Below are 22,938 nucleotides of genomic sequence, written 5' to 3' on the forward strand. Positions count from 1 at the left end.
TAGGTCTCATGTGAGGGTGTGTCTGATTCTGTCCATCTAGCAATACAGTGGTACCTCGGGTTACATATGCTTCAGGTTACATACGCTTCAGGTTACACACTCCGCTAACCCAGAAATAGTGCTACAGGTTAAGAACTTTGCTTCAGGATAAGAACAGAAATTGGGCAGCAGGAGGCTCCATTAGCTAAAGTGGTGCTTCAGGTTAAGAACAGTTTCAGGTTAAGAACGAACCTCCGGAATGAATTAAGTACTTAACCCAAGGTACCACTGTATCTGGAAGGCCACAGTTTCCCCATCTCTGTCACAAGAGGTGCCTACTGAGTGTTTATGTGTTGGCTGCTATGCCTCTGATCATTTCCTTTGGAGTGATTATAAAGCGTCTTGACATTTGTTCCAACTTGCTGGCAAGTGTAGCTGTAAAATACGGTATAGCTTCCCAAATCCAAACCTGAAATTGCTCTCAAATCAAAATAGTTCACACAGGGAAATGTAATAAGGAATTCATTTGGCTTACTTAGTCTTCTATGATCACATTTTCCAGTATATTACTGGTGCTTTCTTTTCAAAAGCTCCATAAATCAAAGGGGGGCGGTGGGTTGGTCGCAAGTTTGTTTCTCATAGTTGCTACTTTTTTTTTGCTCAGCCTTCTCAGAGCCTATAAGAGGTCAAGGGAAAGATATGGGAAAACTGCCAATAGCTACTTTGTAACTTCCAACCATACCTGTTAGACAGAATACTGATTTTTCTTATCATGTTTATAGGATGCTGTTGTGCACCTAATTTGTTCCTGCTGCTGAAATATACCCACTATTAGTAGCAATCCTATTTTAAAATACTGCTTGAAAACAGAGAGGCATTTTTAACTAATCCCCAATAATGTTCAAGCTGGTGACATAATAGCTTGAAACAACAGACTTTGATTGCACAAACTGGATTTTCTCTTTTGCGCTATAAAATCTAGCTTATTGAAAATGTATAATTTTCAATGAGTTTGAAGGGTTTCCAAATGGCTTCATTTCCAAGTCTTTATGTCAGAAGTGGCACATTAGGGATAGCAAATTATGATTTTTGGCCTGGGCTTATGACTCCTTGCATCCTGAATAATAGGACACAGACATTCATTTAGACAACTTTATTTCCAAAACCATCATTCAGGGGCCTCAGGGCCGCTTCTTGCCATGTGGTTTTGACAACTTGTTTTTCAGTACAGTATTTAAAGGGAAAGTTGTTCATGAGCTTGAATGGCTGCACTTTCTCTTGTGAGCTGTTGAAATGCTTAGTTCTATTGTATCCATTTTGAATCAAAGAGAAAGTATGGTAAATGGTGTAACACAGAGCCAATGTGGTGCAGTGGTTAGTAGGCAATTCAATTTCAAACTCCTGTTCAGCTGAGCTTCCTGAGTGGCCAAGGGTTTATCTGTCAGCCTAACCTACCACACAGGGTGGGTAGCTCTGAGCTCCCCAGTGAATTTCCCTCCATAATTCCTAATGTTTGTATGCCACTTTTCAGGGCAAAAGAAAGACACAAGCTTGGCTTTCTCGACTGCTTTGGATAGGTTTAATTTGGAACACAGAAAGCTAGTAAAGTTAAAGGTAAAGGGACCCCTGACCATTAGGTCCAGTCGTGACCGACTCTGGGGTTGCGGCGCTCATCTTGCTTTATTGGCCGAGGGAGCCGGCATACAGCTTCCGGGTCATGTGGCCAGCAGGACTAAGCTGCTTCTGGCAAACCAGAGCAGTGCATGAAAACACCATTTACTTTTCTGCCAGAGTGGTACCTATTTATCTATTTGCACTTTGATCTGCTTTCAAACTGCTAGGTTGGCAGGAACAAGGACCGATCAACGGGAGCACACCCCGTCACAGGGATTCGAACTGCTGACCTTCTGATCGGCAAGTCCTAGACTCTGTGGTTTAACCCACAGCACCTTATCCCAAATCAGATCATTGCTCCAAGTAGCTCAGTGCTGTCTACACTGACTGGCCGCAGCTTTCCGGAGTTTCAGGTAGGGAACTCTCAGCGCCACCTGCGGATGCCAGGGATTGAACATGGTACTTCCTGCAAAGCAGATACTTTACCACAGGGTTGCGGCCATTCTCACAAAATGGAAAGATGGTAGTCACTTGTAAATATCTACCTTGCTCATTGCCTATGGCAATAACTGCCTCCAGGTGAGAAGGGAAGAATATTTATTTGTAAATCAGAAGAAAATTAGCTCTACTTTTTATGCATGCCATATGCATGCTATGTATGAAGCTGCCGTATATTGAATTGGGCAGTCCAATGTTTCCAATATGTCATATCCCAATAAGGCAGGCTAGAAATCCATTAATTGTTGTTGTTGTTATTTCATCTGTGAAGAACTCACACCTCTCTCTCTCTCTCTCTCTCTCTCTCTCTCTCTCTCTCTCTCTCTCTCTCTCTCTCTTTCCCCCTTTTTCCTAGATAAGCTACTAATTCTAACTGTTGCAACAAAGGAAACGGACGGCTTTCACCGATTCATGCAATCAGCAAAGCATTTCAACTACACTATAAAGGTATTGTGAACCCTCCTGCTCTTTCAGAATATGGAAAATAGTTTCTGTGTGTGAATTCACACACACACACACACTCATAAAATAAACCACTGTAGAATGAAGTCATGGAAAATACCACTTCGGTCATTTGCTACATACCTTTGCCAATTCAGAATTATTCCCTACTGTAGGCTTAGTAATCTTTCACCTAGTCTAGCTCTTAATATTCCAGATGGTGGAGTTTTCTACTTAGCTCAGGAGGCTATTCCACAGGCTTATAGATTTAAGGGCTGGCAAGGTTTTATCCACAGTCTGTGTAAATATTATCTCTTTTCCTTTCCAGTTAACTTATGCTTATGCTTGGTAACTATTTTCATCCGAAAGCATCCCCCTTATATTCTGCATCTTCAGAATAAAATGCATCCATTTCTTGGAATTTATATCTCCTCCTTATTTTTGGCCTTATCCCAACTGCTGCTTTAAAAAAGTTACTTCTGCAAGGAATGTGTGCTCCTCCACTTGGTTCTGTAGGAAAACACTGATAACTGAAATAGGCTGTAAAGGACTTAGCACTTCCACTTTAAAGGGAATTTCCTATCAGAGAGGTCCAGAGCAATGGAGGTAAAAAAAATAAAAATATTTTGCTTAGTAGATTCCCACAGGCCTGACTGCAAGGCATAGAGATATGACATGTACTGAGTCAGATTACTGGCTAATCTAAGTTTAGTATTGCTACACTAACCAGTAGCAGTTCTCAGGGGTTTTGGACAGGAGATTTTCTCACTCCTACTTGGAGACATTAGTGACTGAACTTTGAACTTTCTGCATGCAATGCCTGTACTCTGCCAGTGAACGTAGGAAATTTAGGAAACTGCATTTCACCATGTCAGTCCTATGGTCCATCTAATTCAATGCAGTCTACACTGACTGTCAACAGCTATAGGATTTTAGATCCCAGTCCAACCAGGGATTGAACCTGGGACTTATTGTACCACTCAGCTATGGCCCTGCCTCCTTTTTAAAACCATCAGTAAAAAGCCCTTTTTAAAACCATCAGTGTTTGGTTGCTACTTAATACTTAATATGTGACAAAGAAGCTGGGTCATGTCTGCCATCACAATCAGGCTCCGCATGCTGTTTTGTGAGCAGGGCTAAGAACTTTTGTATATGTAAAGTCTCTCCACACAATCAGGATTCAGCAACCCCCAAAAAGGTAATTTCCAGTTGTGTGGACATTGCCTATATATGCACAATTTATTTTGTGCATGGAAGGAAGAGGCTGGTGTAGGCAATATCAACATGCAGTTCTCTTAATTTAGTTCCCAGAGCCTTTATCTGATTTCTTCAGCTAAAATAGATTAAAAAGAAATCCCAGCCAACCAACTAAACAAATACTATTCCATCCTGAATGCACCATCTGTTCTGGCACCTCAACACTATGAAGGTGCTTTAGCTGTGATAGCATGAGTGTTTATCCCACTGCGATGGCCAGGAATGAAACACAAGCAGTGCAGGATTCCTTTTTGCAAATGAGGCAAAACTTTACAATTACCACTGCCCAATGAAACTCCTCCAACATGCGGATTAGTGGTATTTGTCTCCATTGTCCACAGTGTCCTAGTCCAGTTGTGATTTATCCTTGGAAATACTCTACTTATCTAGTTTAAGAATCAAAAGCTTTCCCCTCCCTTTCTCAGCAAGTTGGTGCTTTGAGCGACTTATGTGGTGGAAAGTAATTGCTGGGTTACTGTTTGCTTAGGAATCGCCTCTCATATTTCTAGAGTGATGTCATAGTGCTCAGGACTGCTTGGGACATGGAAAATTTATGGGCAGTGAAATCCTGTCTTTAATATGCCTAAACTGTTGGAAGGCATGGGAAGTGTGTGTTGAGCTTTGTTGTAACTTGTTTTCAGCCTAAACATGCTCACTTCAAAATAAGTTTCTTTGATACTCACTGACTTACAGAAAATGCACCGAGAATTAAAATGTCATAGGAAAACAGTGTTTCTTCTTTGGAAGTGGATTGAGGATTCCCCCCCCCCCAATCCACTAGATAGGACAACAGTAATCATATTTAAGAAAAAGTCTGATTTAGAAAGGGTTGAGCATTTGATAGGCCCCATAAGACCTGAGAAACTGGCTGATAAAATGCTAGCTGACTTTTTACTGGCCCTTCATAATCCACTTGCAGCTCTGTTTTGTGCAGTTTATTGATTGATTGTGTTTGTACCTCACTCTTTTTCCCAAAGGAGGCCAGGGTGGCAAACAATTCAATTTAAAATAAAAACCCCTATTTAAATCCAATTAAATACCACCTTAAAACATCTAAGGGGGACGCGGGTGGCGCTGTGGTCTAAACCACTGGGCCTCTTGGGCTTGCCCATCGGAAGGTCGGTGGTTCGAATCCCCACGACAGGGTGAGCTCCCATTGCTCAGTCCCAGCTCCTGCCAACCTAGCAGTTCAAAATCACATCAAAGTGCAAGCAGATAAATAGGTACTGCTCTGGCGGGAAGGTAAACGGTATTTCCGTGTGCTGCTCTAGTTTCACCAGAAGTGGCTTAGTCATGCTGGCCACATGACCTGGAAAAACTGTCTGCGGACAAACGCCGGCTCCCTCAGCCAGTAAAGCGAGATGAGCACCTCAACCCCAGAGTCGTTCGCGACTGGACTTAACTGTCAGGGGTCCTTTACCTTTAAAAACATCTAAAACACCTAAAAACATTAAAAAGCTACCACAGACCCTCACAGTTACTAATTTTAAAGTTCCATCAGCTGTCAAATGCCTGGGTAAACAGGAATGTCTTTATATTTCTCTGGAAAGTTGATAAGGAGGGAGAAAGACATAGCTCACCAGGGAGGCATTCCACCAATGGTGAACTACCACTGAGAAGACTCATGGGTCAGTGCCAAAAAGGCAGGAGACAGAAGCAACACCACTAACAGCCTCCTCTGCTGACAGTAGGGCTTGTGATGATTTACTGCAACCAGTGCCTTTAGTTCCAGCAGCAGGAATTAGGGTGTTTTTTTGGGGGGGCCAAAGTCAAATCCATTGACGGACAAACAGCCAGTTCACTGGGTGAAAGTATTCTTTGGTACCTGTAACAAGCAAGTTGGAGTTATGGACTGCCCTAGTCAGTGGCTTTTGCCAATGACAGTTGCTTGTGTTTTTGCTTGGAGATGTCTGCAGTTGTAGCAGATGTCCATCAGGAGAATACCAGGAGATACCAAGACCCACAGAGGAGGCAGAGGAAGAAGCCCATCAGAGGATACATTAGCCAGTCCCCCTGGAGCTGACACTAATTTATGGGATGAAGACCAAATACTGTATCACTGCTGATCAGTAATGGTCCAAGTTGTGACAGCACACTCTGCTCAAGACCCTTCATTATTTATCTTAGGTGCTGGGTAAAGGCGAAGAGTGGAAAGGAGGAGATATTCTAAACTCTATCGGAGGAGGTCAGAAAGTACGCCTGTTGAAGTCTGCATTGGAATCGTATGCTGATCAAGAGGATTTGGTGGTTATGTATGTTGACTGGTAAGATAACTTAATTTATTTTGGATCCTGTACTTTGGACTGTGGAGGAAAATCAGTTTTGTTGTGACATGCTGTTGGTTAACATGCATATATTTCCCTGTGTCCTAGTTTTTAAATGGGGAAAGCTAGTGTTTCTATCCATTTCCAGAGATTTTAGGCTGTATAAGAAGCAGGCTTTGTTTGTTTAACAGATTTACAGATGCAGAAACTGTCAGCGGGGCATGTTGTGTTCCTTGAAGGGAGGAGGGGGGAGTGGATGTTATCTAGCTTCAAGAAGCTGTGAGACACGCAGTCTAAAATAAACATTCCTGCTTTATGAGTTAGAAATTCCTGTCAGAAGTAAATGGGTAAATGACCTGCACAATTGGCAGTTAAATAAGAAAGTGTTCTTAGAAAGAATGCACAGTGAGCGGTAGCAGCAAATTTATGTTAAACTTACAGCAGATTCCTTCAACCTGGTGCCCTCCAGCTCTTATGCCCGACCAGTGGCCACGTTGGCAGGGGTTTATGGGAGCTGAAGTCCAACAACATCTGGAAGACAGCATATTGGCTAATTTCTAAAATTCAGAGGTCCAGTGCTGGGATGCAAGCTTTCCCGATGTTGTAATTCTTTCTGACTTGGGAGACTTCCTCCACCAGTCTCAGATGTTTTGTGTGGAAACTGGCTGAAGTTATTCAATGATGCCCTTCATACATGCTCCTAGATCTTCTCCCCAGCCCCATGTTTTCCAGGCCCTCCTATTGAAGAAAATTTCAGGGCTGAGCCTGGTGATCCATAATTCATATGAGGCTCAGAAGTAGAAGCTGTTATTTTGGAGCCCTAACTCTTAGGGTGCATGTTTTATAATTAATTGGTGTCGCCTTTCAAAAATATTTTAGATATTCTTTTGTATTCTCTCTCTGTGTGTGTGTGTGTGTGTGTGCGCGCACACACACACACACACATTTCCCCCTGTATTCTGTACAGGTTTATAGCTAAAGTGGGAATTTCACCCAGCTTGGAGTTTGCGAGTAGAGAATCAGAGGCAATTAATACCGAGGAAATGTTTAATGGGATTAGAGTTGCAATAAAGACTATCACAGTGAAGTCTATTCCCTTCATACGATGTTGGGCTACAACTCCCATCAGCCCTAGCCAGTACCAACCGATAGTCATGGATGATGGGAGTAATAGTCTTAACAGCATGGGACAGCCGGCCATTTCCCGGTCTGTTCTGTTTGGTTTACTAGCATAAAGATTCAGACCCTTTGCAGGTGGTTTTTGTGTTACAATGGTGAGTGTGGAGGGGAAAAGTCTGAATACTGCCTGCTGGCTCACTTATTGCACCAGTCCTTCACATGTTGAAGATGACATTTGCACAAAAGTGTCTAAGCATATACATGTCAGCAGGTGTGGATTCTTAATGATGAATATCCAGTGCTATTTTTCTAGAAAAAGAGGTGCCGGAACTCACCATGAACACCTCCCTCGTTCTCTTAGAATGGCAATGGCGCCCACCTGAGAGATGCCGGAAATGAGTTCCTGTGAGTTCCCTCTTCAAAAAAGCGTAACCTTCATTCTTCAAGTGTGTGACATCGCCTCCAAAGCATGGAGGCTGGGCACCATGAATGAGCCAACCTAGTTGGTAATGCCCTCCCCACCCTGAATATCTAGCTCTAGGGGAATAACTGTCTGGACTCGGCTTCAGTCACTTACACATGGCCTGTGGAAGCCTGCCAATCTAACTTCCTTCCTAGGGGAGAAATGGCAGGTCCTCTGGCTGAACTTAACACTGCAGCACAGCATTCCCTGCTTCCCACGATTAGCTAGGAGAGCAGCTTCTCCAAGACTTCAAAACAGGCTTTAAGACATTCTCAAGGCGAGAAACCCAAATAATAAGGAAGTGGAAGACTTGATGCACAATGTAATGAGCCGCACATTTCTTCTGAAACTATCATGCTGTTAAGAGTTTCAATTTCTGTTCAGAAGAATTAGATGCATATCCTTACTTTTTAAAAAACTATTCAAGTCTTGCTTTTATCGTTAGGTACATTCAGGCTAATGGGACGCAGGTGGCGCTGTGGGTTAAAGCCTCAGCGCCTAGGACTTGCCGATCAAAAGGTCGGCGGTTCGAATCCCCGCGGCGGGGTGCGCTCCCGCTGCTCGGTCCCAGCGCCTGCCAACCTAGCAGTTCGAAAGCACCTCCGGGTGCAAGTAGATAAATAGGGACCGCTTACCAGCGGGAAGGTAAACGGCGTTTCCGTGTGCGGCTCTGGCTCGCCAGATGCAGCTTTGTCATGCTGGCCACGTGACCCGGAAGTGTCTCCGGACAGCGCTGGCCCCTGGCCTCTTGAGTGAGATGGGCGCACAACCCCAGAGTCTGTCAAGACTGGCCCGTACGGGCAGGGGTACCTTTACCTTTACCTTTACATTCAGGCTAAGACCTTTTATACACCTCAAGCATTTGAATGTTGATATTTGGTGGTTTTTAGCAGCTTTCTGTTTTATTGCACTGTGTGTGTGTGTGTGTGTGTGTGAGAGAGAGAGAGAGAGAGAGAGAGAGAGAGAGAGAGAGATATTTGTGGCAGGAAATGTGTACTTTGTACGGGCTGTTTACTGTGATCATTTTTAGATGTCGTATATTTTCAATATTTACTATGTATGTCACCTTGAGATCTTTGAGTATAAGGCAACACATGAATTAATAACAACAATAATAACAGTTACAGATAGGTAGCTGTGTTGGTCTGCCATAGTCAAAACAAAACAAAATCCTTCCAGTAATTTTACAATAATAACAATAATTTATTTTTTATTTTATTTAATGAAATTTATATACCCCTTGATTGTAGAAAAAACCTCAAATGACTTGCAGATTCTCCCAGTAGCTCATGACACAAAAAGTATGGCCTGGTCAATTGTGTTTTGCCATGAGACAAATGGTTTCATGATAGGAAAAATACTCACTTTGGCCACTTTGGAACAGGCAGAATTTCAAAGCAATTAAACCCCATGGTTAATATAGCTATTTATAACTGATAACAAATCTGGAATTGGAATTTGTAAACATACTTTAAATATTTAAGCCCTTCCACTCTGTCATATGGCTGCTACTGTTACCACTTCAAAAGTTGTCTGAATGCCTTAATATGCTGCCACTCTGGGACACAGAAAAGCAAAGGAATAACATGAGGTCATTCCATCTTGTGGTGGAAAAATGTTGTCTGGGAGATCATACTCTAGAGAGCATCTGGTTCCTGTCACTGACTGAAAGTTCCTGCTACAACTTTGCAAAAAGGGAAAATGCAGCTCTGAGCCAGGCACCACTTTCTCCTCTCAGAGCATCCCCTGTTTCACACTGTGCTTTAGGTCCAACTCTGGGGTTAGCCAGCTTGAATGGAGGGTTGTCTGGAGCACAAGCCAGCCATTTTCATTTATTCATTTTATATTTTTTGTTGAGAGCTGGAGAAACTCCAAGGCACACTTTTCACATTTCTTCTGCCAAACTTTGGGGAAAAGCAAAACAGTGGGAGTCTTCATGAACCCACTGGGTAACATTATACAGCTTACTTAATAGGCTTCCTTCCCTGCAAAGTTTCGAAATACCTGCCGTTCCGCCTGGAGCAAAAGACGAGCTTTTGCCCCTTTTCCCCTTTCCTCCTGTAAATCAGCAACTTTCTGTTCCAGCTTTCTTTTGCAGTGAGATTATTTGCCTCTACGAAAAACACAGCATGTCAGTCAACCTTACCTGTGTAATAGTTACCTATTTTCCCATGTGTTTAAGCTTTCTGAGATCTACATGAGAGGCCCTTCATCATTTCCCCTGCCATGATATGGGATGGGGGGGGGGAGATGGTTACCAGGGAAAAGGACCTTTTCCTTGATTGTGCCTCTACTCTAGAACATATTCTCCAGAGAGGCTCACTTGGCACCCACCTGCCAATTTATATTCTTTCTTGTGCTTTATTTTCTGTTCTGTTTTTAAGCAAGAGATGCTATTTTAAGTATATTTTTGGAGCAACCAAAAGCAGGATATACATTACAAGAAATCAATGGATCAATTATTTCTTCAGTCTATGAGTTTGATTCTGAAGCAAATAATCAATGTAGCCTTGTATACTTGATTGATGGTATGTCAGTTCCTTGCTATAGAGACAGAAATAACGCTTCACTTCTGAGATATATATATATATATATATATATATATATATATGTAATTCTATATATGCATATGTAATTATGTATATACATACATATATATGCAGGTTTTGGTGTCCTCGGGTGTCTTCCCGTGTAAAAGTTGGGGTGTCTAGGCGACGTTTCGACGAGGTCTCACTCGTCATCTTCAGGCTGGTGCTTTCGGCTTCTTGTTACTGGAACAGAGCAGGATCTCAGTGTTTGAGTTCCTATAAATACTGTTGAGGGGGTGTGGTGTATAGCCTCCAATGTTCTGGGCAGAGAGGAAGTTCCCAGGCTAGTGTGCCTTTTCTTCTTTTGTTCCTTAATTACTTGAGGGATATCTTGAGTGATTTCTTGAGTGATATTCCTCTCTGCCCAGAACATTGGAGGCTATACACCACACCCCCTCAACAGTATTTATAGGAACTCAAACACTGAGATCCTGCTCTGTTCCAGTAACAAGAAGCCGAAAGCACCAGCCTGAAGATGACGAGTGAGACCTCGTCGAAACGTCGCCTAGACACCCCAACTTTTACACGGGAAGACACCCGAGGACACCAAAACCTGCATTCCTGTACCCGTGAAAATCTACGAAAGCAAATACATACATATATATATATATATATATATATATATATATATATATATATATATGTATGTGTCCCAAATCTCAAATAAGCATTCTTTTTTTCTTTTTCTTTTTCTTTTTAATTTTCAAATTTTGAAATAACATTTCTTTACACACACAAACACTTGTTTACATTAAAACCATAATGTATGTCAATACATTTGTGGGGTTCCCTGAACCCCCAGACATCTCTCTACCCCTCCCATGGCTTCCAAAATTTTCCCTTCCTTTTTCGTTGCATCTAATTGCATTAATCTAACTTATTACATTTCCATTTTTATCATTTATCTTTTAAAATTACAAGTGCTATATCAATCCTGCTAACGTTTTTAAATGTTTATAGTGATCTTTAATATATTCTATAAAGTTATGCCATTCTTTGCTGAATTTATTGTCCTCTTGGTGCCTCAAATCTGCTGATTTGAGGCACCGAGGACAATAAATTCAGCAAAGAATGGCATAACTTTATAACACGTTCTGGATCAATCCAATGTATGCAGATGCAGCGCAAAAGTCAGTGCCCTCTGTCTTGAACATACCTTCTCCTTCAGAGAAGGCATTGTTGTTGTTGTTTTTCTGTGAAAAATAGCTTGCTATGGTTTCCAGCAGGGATGGGTAACCTGTTGCACTCCAGATATTGTGGACTCCAGCTCCCATCAGCCAGGAAAGCAAATGCTCAAGGGCAATGGGAGTTGCAGTGCAATAACATTTTGAGGCACCAATCTAGACAAGACTTTTCAATACCAGGTGCTGAATTCCTCATCCCTGATTCACAGTATTTAAAACCTAAGTGTGGATATTGTTGCTGTTGTTGTTCATCTCTATAATCGTTTCAAGGTGATATACAATAAAATAGCAGGGGAAACTGTTAAAAGCTTTATCTTTCCATGTAAGAGGCTTCTGTGCATTTTCACACAGGTTTCAGTCCTCTCAGGGAAATGGAGACTGGCTACAGCAATAATTTATTCCACTACAGTAGTGAATTCTGACAGTCTGGCTCTATATAAAGGACTTCAAGTACACCATTTCAGAAACGTGTTCCTGAGTTTGCAGATGACACCAGTATTGCAGCTGAAGCAAGGATAGATTTTCAAACTAAAATATCATGTTTCAAGTCTATGAGTGAAATCAATATTGTTTTGCTAGCTAAGCTTCCCTCTTCTACCAACAAAGGATTTCTTTTTTAAAAAAGAAAGTGTAAAAGCCAGAAAATACATTGCCAAATCACATCATAACTTCTGAGCAAGGCATTCCTTTGGCAGTGGAACTTTACCATGGCCAGTGTGGCTTTTTTATATGATCCACTACTGTCATGCTGCCAGTGGTTTTAATTCAGATTAGGTAACCCTGAAGAACTTTTCTTCACACATTGCTCTTACAGGGCTTCATTATACAGTACTTCTTTGACCTGATTGGAATGATTTTTTGGTTTTCCCCACCCTTCAGGAAATACCTTGCATTTACAGTACAGTGGTGCCTCGGGTTACAAACACTTCGGGTTACAGACTCCGCTAACCCGGAAGTAGTACCTCAGGTTAAGAACTTTACCTCAGGATGAGAACAGAAATCATACGGTGGCAGCAGGGGGCCCCATTAGCTAAAGTGGTACCTCAGGTTTAGAACAGTTTCAGGTTAAGAATGGACCTCCAGAACAAATTAAGTTCGTAACCAGAGGCACCACTGTATTGTATTACTCTATATCTTTCAACTCTTCAGAGAATGCTAATGCTCCTTGGGACATTTTTCTAGGTCTGCTATCTTTTGCTAAGCATTTATCTACTTCAACAGTTGTAAACCTTCTGAAGGATGATATTATACATTTCCTACAGGCCCAGTTCTGCACCTGTCTATCAGATTTTTATCCCAGTTTTCTCCAAAAGCAGAAGGCTGCATGCTTGGGTACCACCACCCACTTCAAAACTACCTTGTTAGACAGGTTAGGATAAAAAATAGTGACTTGCCCAAGTTAGGCTTTGTGGTTGAGTAGCCATTCAAATGAAGGTTTTCTTGGGTCTAGTCTGACACCCCTGCCCACATCACATTGCTTTTCTTTGTTCTTTTCAGGCCACATTAGACTTTCGGGGGAGCCATGACTGTCACAGTGGTATAATAGTCCTTTAAATGTAAGGCACAGATGTTCAGACATAGGCCCCTTGTTCTGTGATCCAAGGTCCGCCCTCCTCTTTTGAACCCATCACCATCTGATTCTATAGTAAGCAGATTTATAGCCAAGCATAATGTCTGGTGGAAGGGCCCCACACCCCACAGCCTTGCTGTCTTGCATTGGTTCTGTCTCCTTGAATGCTCTGCTCACTTAGATGTTGTTGGACTTGTTAGATCAGCACTGTGTTAATGGCCCTCAGGTGCTGTAGCATTGCCAAGGAGAAGTAAGGCACTTAAGCCTTTCCTAAGTGCTGCTGGAGTGTTTCTATTCCTCCAGTGGCAGTTCAATGTCTGCCCCCAGGAGAGAGAGCTTGGCCAGAACTAGACAGAATCAGAATAACATGCAGTTGTAGCCAAAGGACAAACATAACTTGCATATGTAGCTCACAGATGTCTGAAATGTAACTCTACCTACTTTGGTACAGTGACATCATCCTTTTATGCAGCTGGGCAATGCTTCCAGCTTAAACATAAAAGGAGTTAACAAAAAGTAAGAGGACTTCATAATTTTAAAAAGCAGTCTGGTAGTATGAGGAGAAAAAATAATATTTTGCAATGCAAAGTTCTGCCTGACGCTGCTGTAAAGCTTCTGTCACTGAAACGCAGCCAGACCATGATCCTGTGCCTGCTGTTTTTCACATAACCTGTCTTTAAACATAATGTGACATGCTCATTTCAAATCCTTTTCTTGTTTAGCCCTCCACTCCTGTTCTTGGGAAAGCCCCATTGAAGAGGTATTGTTTTCCTTTGTGATGTCTAGAATGTCCCATTTCCTGGAGAAATGCTTCCTGGCTCCTTCTCTACCATCAGGGCTGGTTGGGGATTCAACAAACATTGCCAGCACTTCTAGTTGCTGTCCTAGAAAGTATAGGTCTTCTCTCCCTAGGCTAAGTTGGCCCCATGGATGAGGTTTCCTTCTCTTGCCTCTGTTGGACTAGCTGTCTGGGAAGACTATATAGAAGAAAGCAAAAAAGGAAAGCACACCTTGTGTCCTTCAGATGTTTTGGTTTCCAACTCTCATAGTCTGTAACCAGTGGCCATGCTCACTGGGGCTGATGGGAGTTACAGTGCAAAACATCTGACAAGCACCAGGCTTATGATGGAGGAAACCTAGGTGTGGCAGCAGCAAGAAAATATAGGGTTGTGGAGAAGATGACAAGCAGAACATAAAATACAGTGGTACCTCTGTTTTTGAACATCTCTATTGACGAACATTTCAGAACTTGAACGCCAAAAACCCAGAAGTAAATGTATCCATTTTGAACGCATCTTGGAAGTTGAATGGGCATTGAATTTTTCTAAATTTTCTCTGTAAATTTGTAGACTGCCCTTTGTGCCTCAGTTTTCAAATGTTTCAGAAGTCGAATGGTCTTCCGGAACAGATTACATTTCAAAACCAAGGTTCCACTGTACATCTTTCACATCCTCAGTAGTTTAGTAGAGAGGAAACCTGTTTGAGTGCACATTCATGACTGCAAAAAGAACGAAAAGAACAAGACCTTCTTTTTCTTCCCCTCATGTGGTTTAAAACTGCCAAATGACAAGGACCTCTACAGCTTATGCATTTGTGGTAGTCGCTCTCTGGAGAGAGACTGGAGAAGAAAGGGAGCTGGGGAGACAAGGAGGGGAAGGATAGAGGCAGCCAAGATCTTGAACTGCTGAATTACCAGATGCAGGGGAATACAGTTTGGCAAGCTTGTGGTCGGGGAGAGGAAAATGAAAGGAGGCATAAGTCTTCTTTATTCCCTGGTAATGGATCCGTGTGTCCAGAAAATATTTGAAGTGCTGCATAGGGAGAACTAGAGACAACCTGGAACGATATTTTTTTTTTGGGGGGGGGGACCCTGTAATAAGAGAGTGCAGATGCGCACATGTAACACCAAGCTGTAAAACAGTGTTATTGAAATCCAAAAGAGCAATTCTGTTCTCTTAAGCTTTCCAAAGGCCATTAAAATAGGTGCAGCTGAACATGTAATCCAGTAGCATTGGATGTAATGGCTGAGCTAAGTAACTTTCAGAGAGGCAAGTAGTCTGTGTTTTATTGACTAGTCAGTTTTATTAACTGTGTTTGCAAAGAAGGTAGACATTGGATGAAAAGGGCATGGTGATGGCAGAATAGAGATTTGCCTGAGTGGAATCAAGTCAATAATTGCTCCGGTTCCTAGACAAAGGCCTCCTTGAGTTAATGAATTTGCAGTGCAATGATTCCAACAGGGGCTCATTCATTGTTAGCCTTTTTCATGGTTTTATACAGAAAGCAGGGGTTTCTTTTTGCAAACCGTGTGTGTTGTGACAGAGCCCTGTGTCTTAAGACCTGCGGTAGCATCTATAATAACCTTGTTCTACTGAAAGTTGGCATGCCAAAGCCAACATATCGGTTTTCTTCCAGGGAACATGCGTTGGCAAAGGAAGAACACAACAAGTGATTGTTATAAAGCACCTTAATGAAAGCAGCCCATTTTGCACTCTGCTGCCCTTTTGTATTGGTATCACTCCTTGTCAAAGGACCATTGTAATGCTTTGTATATACTGAATGCTGCACTGCTAAAAGATTGCTTCTCAAATATATGTCTCCAGTTAGTTGTAAAATCTCAGCAGCAGCAGCAAAAATATCATAGTTTGTGATATCATGTGGTACAACATTCAGCATGCTACATCCTAAACAAGCTATTTCTGCAGAGGAATCAGCAGTTTGGAAGTGGTGTGTAAAAGTACAACCATGATAAAGCAGGCAGATTTGGGAATTTGTAATCACTCACAAGGCAGTGGTGTTTTATGCAGGCACTTAAAGATAAAGCAATCTGATACAAAAAACAAAACAAAAACCCAAACACTAGCCCAGGCTTCCTCAACCTTGGCCCTCCAGATGTTTTGGAACTACAATTCCCATCATCCCTGACCACTGGTCCTGCTAGCTAGGGATCATGGAAGTTGTAGGCCAAAAACATCTGGAGGGCCGAGGTTGGGGAAGCCTGCACTAGCCCCTTTCAGGCATCCCATTTGTGTACAAAACTGACATGAGAGCAGGAATCAGCCTGATACCCACTCTATCGCCATCCCCATTCACAAGCTGGAGGGCGAATGTACGAAGGGCCCTCTTATACATTGTCCTCCTCCAGGTTCCAGATTGTGGATATCCTGTTCAAATTGTGGTGCCTAAGCATAGCTTGCAAGATTTGTTTTTGCATGGTGCAGAATTTGCATTTACCTTGCAACAGAATATTAACAGTTGGCACAGATTAAACACACACACAGTTGTGAGGACTATTCACAATGTCATCCAACTAGGATGAATGTATGGGGGAATGGGATTGTGCCCACTGGCCCCACTCACCAGACATTTTCACCCAAACCTGAGAACAGACAGAGCCTATGCATTCTCATTGTATATGAACCTGCGAGTGCTCCAGAACAGCCGTTATCAAAGGTGTCATGGGCTCTGAAGACACGCAAACTCATGACAAAAGGGAGAAATGAGCTAAGAGAAAGGCACGTTTGGCAAACCTTCTCTATGATCAACTCCTGTCCAGAAATCTATGTCCCCACTGTGGAAGGATGTGTGGATCCAGAATCGGTGTCCACAGTCACTTGCTGACTCATTGTTAAAACCGTGTTCAAGGAAGACAATCTTACTCAGCTACAAGTGATTGCAAAAGAAGAAGAAAATAGGTGAAAGTGAGAAGTTCAGGGAAAAATCAAAGAGGTTTAATCTTCTGTATATGGAGGAACACCTGAAAGGTCCTCTAGACTCACCCTAATCCTTTTCAGTTTCTCCTTTTACATTCTGCAAAATTGTTTCCCCCCTTTATTTATCATTTTAAGATAATTACCTTACCCATCTGGCTGGGTTTCCCCAGCCATTCTTGAGATCCCTTGAGATCACATGGGTGGTTGAAGTGACCTGTTAATGCATGCCAATCCATATTTTTTTACTCTCAGCCAAGTAAGGAGAGAGTAGACAGGGAAAGAAGTAGGTTAAAAGCAAAACAAAATGAGTTCCTAATCTGCTAGTATGAATATGCATGGAACTAGTGGAATATAGTGATCCTGGATTATTTAACAACAACCATTACTGTGGGGGGTATGCACTCTCATTAAGTTGAGATCCTCTTCCTACAAAGGTGAAGAGAGAAATTCATTTCTCTTCAGTGATAAATAAATATTAATAAAATCAACGAAGCAGCTATGGCTTTAAGACAGGGGTGGGGAACCTGAAATCCTTAGGCTTTGCATAATTTCAATAGCTCTCTGCAAGTGATTAGTTTTAACCTCTGACCAGAATAATTTGTCCTTTCCTTGACAGGCAAGAGTGGGAGGGAGCGAGACAAGGAAGGGAGAGAAGTGGCTGTTAGAAAGAAAATGGGGGAAGTGGCAGGGGGCAGAGAAGGAGAAAGAGTGGACCTGCCCACTTCCAACTCTGGCCTTACCCGCTACTGGCTTTGGCCTTTTCTGTTGAGGGCCACATTGCCTTAGCAGAAAGGAGATGCTGCCCTCAACAGAAAACAATGCTTTCCCACTTTAAGATAAATATGTAAAAACAAAACAATATCGTTAAATGGATGGAAAAGTTTTGGGCTAAGTTTAATCACATTGGTGACCGTTATGCTGACTCCTGAGGTTAAAATGATTGTGAAAGAACATTCTGTTAGAATGATTTTGCTTATCGGTTCTTAAAAGTTCCTTCATAAAATTTGGAAAGAGGCACACAGGGATGGCTCTCCTAAATTTTTTGCAGCTGCCTATTGCCGTCTTCTAGATTTACAAGGCATTCTTACAAGAAAATGAATGTTTTAAAATAATAATAAAAAAACCTTACTGTTTCTGAGACAAATGTTTCTCAGGACTTGTCAAGTGCAGGTGTGGAGAACACAGATAATTTGGCCTATTTTTATTTTTCCACTTCACCATATCTTTTGAATAGAAACCAGTTTCTAGAGTACAAAGCTCACTTAATTTAAAACAAACTTCGAAGAAGAAAAATGGCTTCTAATTGGTTCTTTCTGGCTGTCCCTGTGGTTGTCCTAAACCTCATCTAGAGGACTGAGGTATTAGTTGGCTGTTATTTTTTAGGGCATAGACAAACAGCTGGTCTTCTCCACATGTTGTTGTGCTACAACTTCCAAGGACCCTGACTATTGGTGAAGCTGGCAAGGATTGAGAGAGAGAGAGAGAGCACCACATTGGCCATTCCTGGTGTAGTGTATAGGTAGTAGTAGCAATAATAATTTTATTATTTATATCCCAATATGTTGCTTCTTGTGGAGGCTCATCTGTGCTCACTGCAGGAAACTAGACTTGCATACTTCAGTGTGCCTTGTGTAAGTCGAAGCAAACTGGTTTTGTTGTGTGGTAGCGAAAGGAAGAACTGAAGAAAGGGCATCCAGCGACGGTATTCTGGGAAATGATACATGACGAGAAAATTGGTTTTCTGGAAGTACATTTTATGTTGTGTGAAAGCTCAAATATAATGCACAAAATATCATGTCAATAAAATGGAATAAACTGCAGTATGAATGCAGCCCAAGTGAATGGTATGGTGACATTAGCCAGATTTTCGGAGTAAATGGATTGTATGCATCTCTTTGAGGTTGCATGCATCATCTTTTCTAAATAATAAAATATGCACATGAAATAACTTTTTGAAAATGAGATTTATTCTAATTGTGTGTGTGTGTGTGTCTGTGTGTGTACACTCACTCACTCCTGTTTCGAATGTCTATGTTAAGCCTAGAAATGCCCTTAATGCTCATCTTTTTATCCCTCCAAACTTCAGCTATGATGTTATATTTGCTGGGGGACCTGAAGAGTTGTTAAAGAAGTTCCAGCAAGCTAATCACAAGGTAGTGTTTGCAGCAGATGGATTGATATGGCCTGATAAACGACTAGCAGACAAGTACCCTGTTGTTCGCAGTGGAAAACGGTACCTTAATGCAGGAGGTAGGTAGTTTCATAAAAACTGTTTGATTTATTTCACAATATTTACTTAATGCTTGATCGTAATGAAACTTCAAAAACAGTTGACAAAACATCTTCTTTAGTGCTGATGGTGTTCCTTCTGCTTCTGGAGAGTCTGTGGCAGGTGGCCAGCCCAGAGTTCAGTTGGTAGAGCATGAGACTCCAGGTCATGAGTTTGAGTCCCACACTGGGCAAAAAGATTCCTGCATTGCAGGAAGTTGGACTAGATTATCCCCATGGTCCCTTCCAGCTCTATAGTTCTGTGATTCTATATTCCAGATATCCACCCACTCTGAAAACTAGACGTTTTCTATTTATCCAGGGCAGGACTTATCTAGCAGCTAATGAACTCTGACATACTCTCACACTTTGATGCCATTCTTAAAGCTCTCCACGTCATGTTGGACTAGAACTCACATCACTCCTGACTCCATGGGACATGCTGGCTGGAGATTATGGGAGTTGGAGTCTAACATTACCTGGAAGACCACAGATTCCACACCACTTCTTCTTCTTCTTTTAAAATTTATTTATATTTTCAAATTTATATATTTCATTAATTTTACAATCATTTTAACATTTCAAAGTTTGGCTTCCTTCCCTCTCTTTCTGCAGTTCCTTAAATTTATTTTTTAATATCTTCTGCATATCCAACTTCATTTAATTTGCTCATTTGATTATCTACTTTAAATGGATACTCTTATGAAACTACAGGTTATTACAATAATCCTGCCAATGTTTTTATCTGTTTGCAATTTATCTATAAATATTCAATAAACCATTTCCATTCTTTTATTAAAAGTTTGTTATCTTTATTTCTTATTCTTCCTGTAATTTTCGCCATTTCTGCATATTCCATACGTTTTTGTATCCATTCTTCCCTTTGGGACTTCTGCTTCTTTCCATTTTGGGGCAAGTAGCATTCTTGCCGCTGTAGTAGCATACATGTAGTATGGTAGCATACATATATTTAGGTAGTTCTGTCTCTATAGTTCCCAAAAGGAATGCTTCTGTTTTTTTCAAAGGTTATTTTGAACATCCTTTTCAATTCATTATATATCATTTCCCAGTATGCTTTAATCTTACTACAAGACCATCACATATGATAAAAAGAACCTTCTTTCTCTTTACATTTCCAACACTTGTTTGATTTAGATTTATACATTTTTGTTAGGTTACTCAGTGTTAGATACCAATGTTATATCATTTTTATATCATTTACGTGCTGTAAATTTTATATCCATATTCCACAATTGTTCCCATGCTTCCATGTCTATATTATAACTACAGATAGGTAGCCGTGTTGGTCTGCCATAGTCAAAACAAAACAAATTTCCTTCCAGTAGCACCTTAAAGACCAACTAAGTTAGTTCTTGGTATGAGCTTTCGTGTGCATGCAGAAGTGTGCATGCACACGAAAGCTCATACCAAGAACTAACTTAGTCTTAGTTGGTCTTTAAGGTGCTACTGGAAGGAAATTTGTTTTGTTTATATTATAACTGATATCTATTGCCCAGTGTATCATTGAGGATTTTACTTGCACAGAGATTCAGGGAATTTGTACTAAGACAAGTCTCTGGTCATAAATGGATGGGAAAACTTTATCTAGTTTCATCTACTGGGACTTCCTGAAGTTAGATGTTCGGTGCAGGCAGCTCATTTTCAAGTGGAAACAGTGATGTCTTTATTTAGTTCAATCTATGGTCTCTTTCAGGATTTATTGGATATTATCCAGCTGTAAACAGTATTGTGCAACAATGGGACCTCCAAGATAATGATGACGATCAGCTTTTTTATACAAAAATCTATATCGACCAATTAAAGAGGGTATGTTGAACCACTTTATGAATCATTTTTATGACTCCTGGAGTACATCAGCTTTGCACACAATTGTGGAAAATGAGTGATGAACCAAGCTATGTTTAGGTCACTTGAAAGAATAATTCTATCTTCTATAAATATCCTATATTAGCTGAAATGGCATCTACAAACAAGAGGGTTTGGATGCAGGGTTTTGGAAAATTTTGGAACCCCAAAATTTCAAGATTTTTCATTGGGATGGAATTCTTTTTTCCAGTGATGACTGTGCATGTTCAGTGGCCAGGTGGAATGTTGGCAGATTATGTGTGGGGGTTTTTGCATATGGGAGTATTCTGGAAAAGGACCTGGTCAATAGGAACCTGGACAAGAACACCCCTCACTGTAACATTTTATTGTATGTTCGATGTGTTTAGTTTCATGCTGTCACCCTCCTAAATTAGAGGTAGTCTCTCTAAGGACTTTTGGACATCCAGGAAATAAACTCCTGCACAATTCCAGTATTACATGGGTGTTGTATTGATTTTAGTGGAGATTTTAGCAGATCTTTGGGGGAGAATTCTATTGCAGTGGTCCCTTTGAAGAACATGGTTTGCTGCTCGTTCTCTTTTTTCAAAGCAAGGCACAAACAAGAAAGTCAATATGTATAGCAGCAACATCTGAAGTCACCCAAATTGTTCTGTATATATCCTGGTATATTTCCAAATTTTCTTTATTTCAAGCTGTTAATGTATTAGTGTCAATTGGCAGCTCTTCTCCTATACCGCTGACTCATCATTCTTTGAGAAGTCATGAACTTAATTTGCTTGGCTTACAAAACAGAAAGCAAGCCTTTGTTTGTAGGATGATAGAAACCGTTGGCTAAATGAATTGTATGTTCTTGACGAGGGACAGATCTGTATGACACGCTGAACTATGAAGATATATGAGGGATTGGGAAACATCTGGCATAAGAATTAAGGATATTAAAATGAATTGTCAGCGAAAACATCCAGTCATGTTTGCAGATAGTTTACATTTGTCAAGATGGTTAGAATTCTGTTTGTAGAGTGGTACCTCGGGTTACATACACTTCAGGTTACAGACTCCGTTAACCCAGAAATATTGCTTCAGGTTAAGAACTTTGCTTCAGGATGAGAACAGAAATTGTGCTCCGGCGGCATGGCAGCAGCAGGAAGCCCCATTAGCTAAAGTGGTGCTTCAGGTTAAGAACAGTTTCAGGTTAAGTACGGACCTCTAGAATGAATTAAGTACTTAACCCGAGGTACCACTGTACTGCCCTTGATTTTATAATGCCCCATTTAGCATATTTTATATACTTACATTTTAGGAACGCATTAATATCACGTTGGATCACAAGTGCAACATTTTCCAGACTCTCAATGGAGCAGTTGGTATGTATTCTGAAGTGTCTATTGAGTGATGAAGGATATGCCTCTCAGATTTCTTCCTTGCCATTTCTGCATTACCTATTATATAATACAATACATCCAAGGGGCTTTCTGTACATTTATACTTCATATGGAATTAACATCAAGTGGAGATTGGTTACAGACCCCCTGGCTTATGCAGACTTTCATTGGCTTCCCAGTGGGAGAACTGACTGACCAACTGGAAGATCATGTAGTTATTTGAACATTGGATCACTCCTCATCCCAGAAAAATAAAACCTAGAAAGATATCCCAGCTTTTTTCTCCCCACAATAGAAGTAGGCAAAGGAGAGGGAGATTGGTGGCAGAAGTAAGTCTGCCTCCACTGTTACCAGAACAGCCCTGAGGGGGAAAGATTGTATCTGGACAGGCCCTGACTTACAACAAGTGTTGGGAAATAGTCACCCAGTTCCTCTGAGGCTGAATTGACAGGAAATATGGAGATTTTTTTTTTAAAAAAATGAATGCTCAGGGAAATGCAAAGAATGCTGTGAGAGTCTTGTTTGAGTAAACTACAGATGATGTATCTTTAACTTCCTGGTGGGCTGCAGATGAAGTGCTCCTGAAATTTGAAGATGGAAGAGCCAGAGCGAGAAATTCACTGTATGACACTCTGCCAATCACTCTCCATGGAAACGGCCCAACCAAAGTGAGTGACGGCGACTTTGTTTCAGCTAAGTTTTTTATTTATTTAATGATACTGGGATACTAGCAGCCTACTGAGGATTAGT

The 22,938-nt window shown here is 41.2% G+C and overlaps 1 protein-coding gene across 2 annotated transcripts in view; it reads left to right on the plus strand.

Moving 5' to 3' along the window:
• Positions 1-22,938, plus strand: part of PLOD2 (procollagen-lysine,2-oxoglutarate 5-dioxygenase 2) — a 62,073-nt gene that overhangs the window by 16,988 nt on the left and 22,147 nt on the right. For both annotated transcript variants that reach the window (XM_081910958.1, XM_081910959.1), the window contains exons 2-7: positions 2,447-2,538; positions 5,917-6,053; positions 18,777-18,940; positions 20,673-20,785; positions 22,107-22,170; positions 22,759-22,856. In XM_081910958.1, the coding sequence (XP_081767084.1) occupies positions 2,447-2,538; positions 5,917-6,053; positions 18,777-18,940; positions 20,673-20,785; positions 22,107-22,170; positions 22,759-22,856 (668 nt within the window). The remainder of the gene's footprint in view (positions 1-2,446; positions 2,539-5,916; positions 6,054-18,776; positions 18,941-20,672; positions 20,786-22,106; positions 22,171-22,758; positions 22,857-22,938) is intronic.

The sequence above is a fragment of the Podarcis melisellensis genome (genome assembly GCF_964234715.1).
Source record: "Podarcis melisellensis genome assembly, chromosome: 5".
In the NCBI taxonomy this organism is placed as follows: Eukaryota; Metazoa; Chordata; class Lepidosauria; order Squamata; family Lacertidae; genus Podarcis; species Podarcis melisellensis.